This window comes from Dromiciops gliroides, chromosome 1 (genome assembly GCF_019393635.1).
Source record: "Dromiciops gliroides isolate mDroGli1 chromosome 1, mDroGli1.pri, whole genome shotgun sequence".
Lineage (NCBI taxonomy): Eukaryota > Metazoa > Chordata > Mammalia > Microbiotheria > Microbiotheriidae > Dromiciops > Dromiciops gliroides.
Window position 1 is genome coordinate 654,801,586 of NC_057861.1, and position 11,717 is coordinate 654,813,302.

An 11,717-nucleotide genomic window follows, 5' to 3' on the forward strand; every position below is an offset into this window, starting at 1 on the left:
TCCAGGGCTGCTGGTGCTTTATCCACTGTGCCACCTAGCTGCCCCTGAATAGTAGATTATCATAGCCATATACTACTGTATCTCTGGTGCCTAATCTATTCCATTGATCTACTACTGTATTTCTTAGCCAGTACTAAATAGTTTTGATGACTGTGACTTTATAGTATAGCTTCAGATTTGGTATGGCTAGCCCACCTTCCTGTGCATTTTTTTCATTAGTTCCCTTGATATTCTTGACCTTTTGTTTTTCTGGGTGAATTTTGTTATTATTTTTTCTAGCTCTATAAAATAATTCCTAAATATACCATCAATCATATCATCTGCAAAGAGTGATAGTTTTATTTCCTCCTTGCCCATTCTAATTCCTTGAATTCTTTTTCTTCTTATTGCCAAAGCTAATATTTCTAGTACAATATTAAATAATACAGGTGATAACAGACATCTCTGTTTCACCCCTGATCTTATTGGAAATGCCTCTGACTTATCCCTATTACATATAATTTTTGCTGATGGTTTTAGGTAGATACTGCTTATCATTTTAAGGAAAATTCCATTTACTCCTATGCTTTATAATGCTTTTAATAGGAATGAGTGCTGTATTTTGTTCAAAAACCTTTTCTGCATATATTAAGATAATTATATGATTTTGGTTAATTTTGATATTGATGTTGTTGATTGTGTTGCTAGTTTTCCTAATGTTGAACCAGCCCTGAATTCCTGGTATAAATCCCACCTGGTCATAGTATATTATCCTGGTGATAAATTACTGTAATCTCCTTGCTAATATTTTAAGATTTTGCATCGATATTCATTAGGGAAATTGGTCTATAATTTTCTTTCTCTGTTTTGGCTCTGCCTGGCTTAAGTATCTACACCATATTTGTGTCATAAAAGGAATTTGATAGAACTCCTTTTTCACCTATTTTTCCAAATAATTTACATAATATTGGAATCAATTGTTCTTTAAATGTTTGGTAGAATTCACTTGTAAATCCATCTGGCCTTGGAGATTATTTCTTTAGGGAGTTCATTGATGGCTTGTTCAGTTTCTTTTTTCTGAAATGGAGTTATTGAGGTCTTTAATTTCCTCTTTTGTTAATCTGAGCATTTTATATTTTTGTAAATATTAATCCATTTCATTTATATTGTCAAATTTATTGGCATACAGTTGGGCAAAATAGCTTCAAATTATTGCTTTAATTTCCAGTTTATTAGTGGTGAATTCACACCTTTCATTTTTGATACTGGTAAACCAAAGGTTTATCTATTTTATTGATTTTTCCCATAAAATCAGCTCTTAGTTTTATTTATTTATTCTATAGTTTTATTACTTTCAATTTTATTAATCTCCTTTGATTTTCAGAATTTAGTATTTAGTATTTAATTGGAGATTTTTAATTTGTTCTTTTTCTAGCTTTTTTAGTTGCATGCTCAATTCATTGATCTCTTCTTTCTCTATTTTATTCATGTAAGCATTTAGAGATATAAAATTTCCCCTAAGAACTGTTTTGGCTTCATCCTATAAGTTTTGGTATGTTGTTTCATTGTTGTCATTCTTTTGGATGAAGTTATTGATTGTTTCTATGATTTGTTGTTTGACCAACTCATTCTTTAGGATGAGATTATTTAGTTTTCAATTAATTTTCAGTTTGTCTTTCCATGGCTCATTATTACATGTAATTTTTATTGTATCATGATCTGAAAAGGATGCATTTACTATTTCTGCCTTTCTACATTTGACTGTGAGGGTTTTGTGCCCTAATACATGGTCAATTTTTGTTTATGTGTCATGTACCACTGAGAAAAAGGTATATTTCTTTCTATCCCCATTCAATTTTCTCCAGAGGTCTAACATATCTATCTTTTCTAAAATTCTAGTCACCTCTTTCATTTATTATGTATTTTGTGGTTATATTTATCTAGTTCTGAGAGAGGAAAGTTAAGATCCCCACTAGTATAGTTTTGCTGTCTATTTCCTCTAGTAACTCATTTAACTTCTCTAAGAATTTGGATGCTATACCACTTGTTGCATATATGTTTAGTATTGATATATCTCATTATCTATGGTACCTTTGAGCAAGATATACTTTCCTTCCTTCTCTCTCTCTCTCTCTCTCTCTCTCTCTCTCTCTTTTGGTGAGGCAATTGGGGTTAAGTGACTTGCCCAGTGTCACATAGCCAGTAAGTGTTAAGTGTCTGAGGCCGGATTTGAACTCAGGTCCTCCTGACTCCAGGGCCGGTGCTCTATCCACTGTGCCATCTAAATGCCCCTCTTATCTCTTTTAATTAGATCTATTTTTGCTTTTGCTTTGTCTGAGATAAAGACTGCTACCCCTGCTTTTTGGACTTCAGCTGAAGCATAATATATTCTGCTCCAACCTTTTACCTTTACTCTGTATGTATCTCTAAGCTTCAAATGTGTTTCTTGTAAACAACATATTGTAGGATTCTGTTTTTTAATCCACTCTGCTATTTGCTTTCATTTTATGGAAGAGTTCATCCCATTCACATTGACAGTTATGATTACTGTCTATTTTCCCCCTTTGTCATTTTTTTTCCTTCACCCCATTCCTTCTCACCAGCATTTTGCTTCTGACCACTGCTTCCCCCAATTTGCCTTCCCTTTTATCAGCTCCCCTCTCTTTTCTTTTCCCTTCCTTCCCCTGCTTCTGCCCTCCCTTCTATCCCCCTTTCCCCATACCTTTTACTTCCCCAAAGGGTAAGCTAAATTTCTTTATCCAAATGAACGTATATATTATTCCCTCTTTGAGTCAAATATAATGAGAGTAAGGTTGAAATAATGCTCACCCCTCCCTTCTTTCCCTCTATCGTAATAAGTTTTTTGTGCCTCTTCATATGATGTAATTAGCCCCACTCCACCTCCTCTTTCCTCCTCTTCCCATATATTCCTTTTTTCATCACTTAATTTTCTTTATATGATCATATCAAATACAATTTATACCTCTACCCTCTATGTATACTCCTTCTATCTGCCCAAATAGAGATACAGTTCTCGAGATTTTTGGTTATTATCTTCTGATGTAGGGATATAGACAATTTAACCTTATTGAATAACTATTTTTCCTGTTTACCTTTTTATACTTCTCTTGAGACTTATATTTGAAGATCACATTTTCTGTTCAGTTCTGGTCTTTTCATCAGGAAACCTTGAAAGTCCCCTATTTCATTGAATGTCCCATCTTTCCCCCATAAAGATAATGATCAGTTTTGCTGGGTAGTTGATTCTTGATTGCAATCCAAGTTCCTTTGCCTTCTGGAATATCATATTCCAAGCCTTCATATCTTTTAATGTTGAAGCTGCCAGGTCCTATGTAATCCTGACTGTGACTCCATGATATTTAAATTGTTTCTTTCTGGCTGCTTGCAGTATTTTCTCCTTCACTTGATAATTCTGGAATTTGACTACAATATTTTTGGAGTTTTCCTTTTGGGATCTCATTCAGGAGGTGATCACTGGATTCTTTCAATGACTATTTTATCCTCTGATTCTACTATATCAGGGCAGTTCTCCTTGATAATTTCCTGAAATATGATGTCTATACTCTTTTTTTGATTATGGCTTTCAGGTAGTCCAATAATTCTTAAATTATCTCTCCTGGATCTGTTTTCCAGGTCACTTATCTTTCCAATGAGGCATTTCACATTTTATTCTATTTTTTCATTCTTTTGATTCTGTTTAACTGATTCTTGATGTCTTATGGAGTCATTACCTTCTATCTACCTAATTCTAAATTTTAAGGCAATATTTTCTTCAGTAAGCTTTTGTACTTCCTTTTCCATTTAGCCAATTCCCCCCCCCCCCTCCAATTTGGCCAATTGTATTTTTTAAGGAATTGTTTTCTTCAATCAATTTTTTTGCTTCCTTTTCCATGCTGTTGACTTCATAATTTTCTTGTGTAACTCACTTCTCTCATTTTTCCCCATTTTTTCTTCTACCTCTCCTATTTGATTTTTAAAATCCTTTTTGAGCTATTCCAAGAAGGCTTTTTGATCTTGAGACCAATTCACCTTCCCCTGTTGAGGCTTCACATGTAGGCATTTTAACAGTATTATCCTCATCTGAGTTTGTATTTTGGTCTTCCCTGTTGCCATAGAAGTTTTCAATGGTAAGGGCCCTTTTCTCTTTCTTATTCATATTGTGGCTTATTTTTTGACTTTTAAATTTGTGGTCTGCTCCTGAAGCATAGGGGTCACTGTTGCAAGCTTCTTGTACTGGGTTATAGGGGCCTGGTCACTGACTTTCTGCTCTGAGGCCTCTTTGGCTTGTGGATTCCTCACTGCCCTGGAGTTGCTCCCTATACTGGGATGGCTTGGCCTAGTAGTGCCTGTCCTGTGAGTGGTTCTCTAGCTGGTGGGTCTCACAACTGGCCTGCTATGCCACCAGCCTGCTGAGCCATGACCAAGGGGTCTCTGCTGCAGATCTGTGCTGTGACCAAGAGCATCCTGCTTACTTGCCGAGACCCACTCTCCACTGAGCTGGGCTATGCTCCCCTTTCTCCCAACCTGAAACAGAAACTCAGGAGAGCTCAGGCTTCTCTCTGCCATCTAGGCTTCACCATAACTTTCTAATTCTGTAAGTTGCAAGGAAGATTCTAACCTGCATTGGTAGAAGGAGTTACTTCATTTTTGTGTTCCCTATGTCAGTGAAATCACAGGTATATTCCTTTTCCTTCTCCTGTTGCTTCGAAGCAACTCTTATTTGCCACTCTAAAAAGAACTTGTAAACCATTCTTTCATTTATCTGCAACTTCCTTTTTTCTTTTGGTTTCATTAATATCGTGAATTCCAATATTAATGGTTTAAGCCCTCAATAGTATTTTGGCTTACTGGCCATTCAGCATATTACTTGCATTATTTGTTTTATTTTCCTCTCACTTCTCTATGATACTAAAAAAAAAAAAAATCCTTGTAATGTGTGGATAGTAAATCTAGACAAATTCTCACATTGCTTATGTCCATAAATACATGTCTTGTTCTTCAAATTGAATCCATCACCAGTCTTTCAGGAGGTAGATTACCTTCACTATAGGTCCTCTGGAATCATAGTTGGTCATTGTGTTGTTGAGAGTTAAATCTCTCTACATTGTTCATTTTTGTATTCTTATATTTATCATATAGATTATTCTCCTGGCACTTCTTTCTTCAGTCTGCATCACTCCATTTATTTTTCCCAAGTTTTTATTTTCTGAAACTGTCCCTTTCATAATTTCTTATGGCAAATTAATATTCTATTACACTCATATACTTGTTCAGTCATTCTCTAATTTATGTGCACTCCCTTAGTTTCCAGTTCTTTTCACAAAATGAACTGCTACAAATATTTTTGTGCCTGTGGGTCATTTTCTTCTTTCTTTGATCTATTTTTGAGACACAGGCCTAGTAATAGTATCACTGAGTCAAAGGCTATGCACAGTTTATAATTTTTCAGGACTATTCCAACTTGTTTTCTAGAATGGTAGGACAAATTCACATACTAGCCACCATGTATTAATGTGCCTATTTTTTTTTTTACAACTTCACCAACATTTGTCATTTTCCTTTATTACAAACTCCACCATTCTAACATGTCTGAGGTAGATCCACAGAGTGTTTTAATTTTCATGTCTCTATTAGTGATTTGGAGCATTTTTTCTTAAAGCAATTTTTATCCTGGATATCTTCTTTTGAGAACTTCTTTTTTATATTCTTGGACTATTTTTCACTTGAGGAATATCTTAGTCTTATAAATTTGAATCAGCTTCTTTATAAATCTTAGAAATAATAGTTTTAGCAGAGAAACATGCTGCAAGGATTTTCCCCAAGTTAAATGTTTTTTTTTCTAATCATATCTGTATTGGCTTTGTTTGTTGCAAAGGTGACTAGGTGGTATGATGGATAGAGCACCAGGGCTAGAGTCAGGAAGACCTGAATTAAAATCTGGCCTCAGACATTTACTATCTGTGTGAGCCTGAGTAAGTCACTTAAGTGTGTTTGCCTCAGTTTCCTCATCTGTATAATGAGTTAGAGAAGGAAATGGCTAACCACCCTAGTATCTGTGCCAAGAAAATGACAACAACAATCAAAACAACAATCAAAATTATTTTGTCTACTACGATATTCAGTGTTCCTTGTTTGGTCATATCTAGAAATCTGAAAATTAATTTTTTCCTTGCTCCCCTGGTTTATGATTTGACCTTTTATATTTGTCATGTGTCAGTTTGAAGCTTATTGTGATACAGAGTGTTGCTCTAAACCTAATTTCAGCCTGACTACTTTCCAGATTTCCCAGCAGTTTTTGTCAGTGTGTCCTTGCCCCAGTACTTATGGTCTTGAGGTTTATCAAACACTAGACAAATTTGTATGTTATAGTCCTAATTTCTTCTACTCCGTGGCCTCTTTATTTTTTAATCAGTACCAAACTGTTCTGATGATTACTATTTTCTAGTATGGTTTGAGATCTGATTCTGCTAGGTGCCTTTCCTTCTCCCCATCCTTTTTTTTTCATTATCTTCCTTGAAATTCTTGACCTTAACAGATGAATTCTTATTTTTTCTAGCTCTATAATACAGCCTTTTAATAGTTTGATTGGCATTGTCCTGAATAAATTAATTTAGGTAGTATTATAATTTTTATGATGTTGGCTTGGTCTATCCATAAACAATGAATTTTTCTCCAGTTACTTGTATATGCATTTATTTCCATAAAGTGTTTTGTAATTGATTTCATATAGTTCCTGTGTGTATCTAGGTAGATTATCAGATATTTTATACATTTCTCTTTCTATCACTTCGTGTTGGATTTTGTTGGCTATATTCAGAAATGCTTATAATTTATGTGCATTTATTTTGTATTTTCCTCCTTTGCTAAAACTATTACTTTGACTAATTTTAATTGGCTCTCTAGGGTTCTCCAGGTAAAGTGCCATATGATTGGCAAAAAGTGGTAATTTTATTTCCTCTTTGGCTATGCTTATTCCTTTCATGTCCTTTTCTTGTTTTGTTGCTAGATTTTCTAACATGAAGGACATCCTTGCTTTACCCCGATTTCATTTTGAAAGGCCTCTAGCTTATCCCCATTACACATAATGCTGAATTTTAGTTTTAGATAAATACTAATTGCCATGTTAAGGAGAGATTCATTTATTTCTCTGTTTTTAGTGTTATTAAATTGCATTTTATCAAAATCATTTTCTGCATCTATCAATATAATCATATGATTTTGGTTGTTTTGTTTGTTAACATGGACTATTACATTGATCATTTTCCTAATATTGAACTGACTCTGCCCTAACCCTGATATAAATAAAACCTGGTAATGGTATATAATCCTTTTAATATGTTCTATAAGCTCTTTTCTGTGATTTTATTTTAAAAATTTTGCATCAATGTTCATTAAGGAAATTAGTTTACAGTTTTCTTTGTTCTGACTCTCCCTCAGTTAAGCATCAAGAACATTTTTGTATCTTAGAAATAATTCAATAGGATAAGTTTAATACTTATAACAATTCAAGAACTATGTGATTCTTAGCATTCTAAGGATGTATGCTTAGGTTTAGGGTTAGCTTTTCCCATAAAAATTGCAATTCTAAATTTGGTGATGGGAAATAATACTTTTTTTTTTTTAGTGAGGCAATTGGGGTTAAGTGACTTGCCCAGTGTCACACAGCTAGTAAGTGTTAAGCGTCTGAGGCTGGATTTGAACTCAGGTACTCCTGACTCCAGGGCCGGTGCTCTATCCACTACGCCACCTAGCTGCCCCGAAATAATACATTTTAAAGAAAAACATCACGTTTTTCATTTCAATGTACATTTTATTATGCTGGGAAAGACAAAAGCAATATAGTTTATTTTCAAGTTCAATGAGGAATTAAGCTTAATAAGCTGGGAATGTTTGTGTTATACAGTATGAAAATAAGTTTAAAACATACTTGAATATTTTTGTAACATATTTTCCTCCTGTTATTTCATACTTATTTTACCCTCATTAATTGAATCATGCAAAATGTCCATCAAGCTATGTTACTTTTTAACTGTAAAGTGAAGCAAATTATATAGATCAGAACAGATAAATATAGATCACAAATTAATTTGGAACAGATGTCATGAACTTTTACATCATCTGATTAGTGAAATTTAAGGAAGCTTTATAATTAAAAGAGCATCAGAAAAAATCAAATCCCCAGATTTGTTAGTGAACCTCACTTAGGCAACAGTTGCATTTATTTTTTATATTTCATCTACTCAGAAAAGTGAATTCAACTTAATTTATATACTAAACATTAAAGGAGAAGGAGAACATTCTATAAAATGAAGCCATTCATTTCATATTGTGGAGTCACTTGATATGTAAAAACCAGAGTCTAGTCCTATCTCACTAATTCCATAAAAAACCTGAGCAAATAGCTTTTTTTTGACTCAGCTGTCCCTTATAAGAAATGTTGATCACTCTAATCCTACCTACTTTTTAAGAACACAAGACCACGTGTACTAAGTGTACTTACTAAGTGGTGTAATGGCAAGCGCCCTGCATTTGGAGTCCAAGGACCTGGGTTTGAATCCAGGCTTTGCTACTTCCCAACTTACTCCTGACCTTTCAGGACCACAGTTTTGTCAGCTGTCAAAGGAAGAGAGTAAACTAAATGATCCTCAGATCATTCCCAGTTCCAAATTCACTGTATCCTTCTGTCATTTCTATCCCTGACATTCCTTAACTGACAGTTTTGTTGGAGACAGCCTTTACCAACTCCAGAACAAGACCACTGGACAAGGTAGAGAGCTAAATATATTGCCATGTATTTCTCTAGAAGCTTTAACTTTTTTTATAAATTTCTTTATAAGTATAAACTCATTATTTCTTTAGTGGTAAGTTTCAGATTAGAGAGAGGAAAAGCTTCTATATGCTAAGAAGAATCCATCTCCCCTGGCCAATGATAGGAACAACAGTGTCCCTGAGAGAAGGGGAGGAGAAGGGAATTGCAAGGGAAATTTCTAAATCAGTCTTCATGGGACTAGAAGTTCTTTAAACAGCTTTGTAAGGCACAGGGGACAAAATTTTGATTAATTTACAAAAATCTATATAAATTACAAAGCCCATCAAAATCTTACTCTTCAGTATATAAACTCAGCAGCCTGCAACATGTCTATTATACTTTGATACTCCAAACAAACTTTTCTCTAACATCCTAATCAATGGATATATTTTCCTCATTTTTTTACACTAAAGTTTCACTTTCACTGTACAACTGTTGAGATCTTTCCCTATAATGCAGGCAAGTGTATTGATAGTTCTCTCTCCTTCTTATATGAGTGATGAACTAACAGTACTACTTTCACAGGCCTGTGGGCCCTAGAGATGACTATAACCTGTTATTGATCAGCTGATTGAAGATAAATGGCAAAGCTCCTTGTATTGCAGATTACATCATTAACATGGTCAGTAAACCATGAATTGTTCAATAAGGCGTTTATCTTTTTTCATTTTACTTCTGCTCTTTTATCATTTTTATTATAAAGGACAAAATTACCCACACTAACAAGAAAAATCAGTTTTAAAGAGATCAGAGGAAGATAAAGTAATATGTGCAAAGTTGTCAGAAATAACTGAATGAAATCTGATGGCTTGATGATATCTAGGTTTTTTTTTTTAACTGAAGACAATATGGAATTTTGACTATCATTTTTCTTTCTCTGTTTCTCTTCCAGTTTCCATTTGCTGCGTGTTTATTAGAAGCAATAAGGGAAAAAATAAATGAGAAGAAAAAACTAGTTGAAGACTATATTAAATTTATGAAAGCTCTTGGATAATATTGCAATGGACTGTTTTTCAAAATACATAAAGTTTTTTTTAAACATGAATTGTAATCTGATACAGTAACTATTCCAACTATCAATAGGTTCAATACAAAAAAAGAGGCATCTGTGCAACTAATTAATTGTCAAACAAGTGAAATTAATTAGGTGCATATCCATTTAAAAGGAAATAGTGTAGCATTTGATTGTTGAATACAAATATTGCCACAAATCAATGCAAACTTAAAAATGATTTTCCTTCCAGTGCATTAGAAATCTGAACAAGCTAAGAACATACCAATTGACTTAAGTATACAGAAGAACCAGCAGATACTCAGGATCTATAATGTTGAGGTTTTAGGAAGAAAAAATACTGATTTTTTTTTTCTTAAGAAGGTTGCAAGGTATATTGTCTTTCATAGAAGTTAGTGGATAATTTGCTTTGTAAACAAATACAAAATGAAGCATCATAAGTTAAGGATAAGCTGTTAATAAAGTAATAAATTGTATAGTCCAATTGTATTTGTTCTCATTGAATCATGTAGGAAGTACTTTATTCTAGAAATATATTGCAAAAATAAAAATATTGTTTTCTTTTTTTGCCAAAATGTTGTGTGGTCATATAAATTATCATGGGACCACAGGCCCAGAATATCAAAGGCCCACAAAAAGCAAGTTGTGAACAAATAAGTATTTTAAAGAAAAATAAAATTTCAATCCCTAGTAGTAATAATATTAATAATGAAGTAATATGCTTATTGAAGTAACAAAACTCAGTCACAAAAGAATTATCATGTTTCTCATGTTGGAAGGGTGGTAAAATAGCTCTGAGACTAAGCCCCACTAGAGCCTAACCTTCAGCTAAATTTTTACTACTGCTGTTCCCTTGAGAACACTACAGTTGTCTTTCCCCCTCTTTGTTATGAGACTGTTACAAAAATAAAATGAGATTAGCAATGTCCATCTATTTTGAAAACTTAAAAGAATGATGCAACTACAAAATACTTATTATTTGGAGGGAAACATAGACAAGCTCTGTAGCTACAGGATGCCAAGGTGCCTTGTGTGTATGTATATTTAACAAGATAGATATAAAAGACATGAAATGAATATAAACTGACAATGAAAATGAGATAGATACAGACCTCCTCCATTAGACTATGAGTTCCTTGAGAGGGACTATCTTTTCTTTTTTCTCTTTCAGTGTTTAGCACAGTGTCTAGCACATAATAGACATTCAATAAAGGCTTTTTGGGTAACTGATCCATTCTTTCATTCTTCCCTCTAGTCTCAGTCTCCTGGCCAAGGCTAACCACTCCATTTATACCTTGAGTCTATCCCCCTCCAATCTTCTCTAGGAAGGGGGGATTCTGGGAAGATTGTGACTTAGGTCAGAAAATTCCACACTCTCCAGACTTCCTCCACAAACAAGACAAAATAGTGCCTCAGGGGGAATGTAGAGCAGCAAAAATAAACAAGAGTTGGGGCAAAGTAGTCTTAATAAGCCCTGGGGGCAACTGGGTTGGGAGGTAGCCTCAGCCACAGGAATTCTCACCTCACAGGCAGTGTGGAGGTCAGATATCTGAGCAGAGGAAGCTTGAGGGACCCTCTGCTGCTGGAGGATGCCAGGCCTAGTTGCACTGCCAAGAAGCAGTGCCCTGCTGCAGCTGAAGGTGAGAAGGAACCAGCACATGCCTGGTGAGTGCAGAAGCAGTGGGGTAGGGAAGCTTTTGGCTGTGGGCACTTTATAGGAGAGCTGAGTTCCTAATTTCACTTCTAGGTCAGAGGGAAGAACTGAAGGTTACAGTCATTGGAGGGTCTTCAGGGAACAAGAGCATTTCCAGCATAGTATGAGCTGTAGCTTGGAGAGGGAAAGAATGCCAAGGTTGGGCCCTGGACAAAGCTCAGAAAATAAAAGGAGGACCTGAG

At 34.6% G+C, this 11,717-nt stretch overlaps 1 protein-coding gene across 1 annotated transcript in view; it reads left to right on the forward strand.

The window, feature by feature from the left end:
- The window catches only part of CNTLN (centlein), a 427,039-nt gene extending 416,002 nt beyond the window's left edge, over positions 1-11,037 (forward strand). Inside the window, 1 exon segment of the mRNA XM_043979121.1 lies at positions 9,702-11,037. Within this exon segment, the coding sequence (XP_043835056.1) occupies positions 9,702-9,803 (102 nt within the window). The 3' untranslated portion in view covers positions 9,804-11,037.
- The last annotated feature ends 680 nt before the right edge of the window (positions 11,038-11,717 follow it).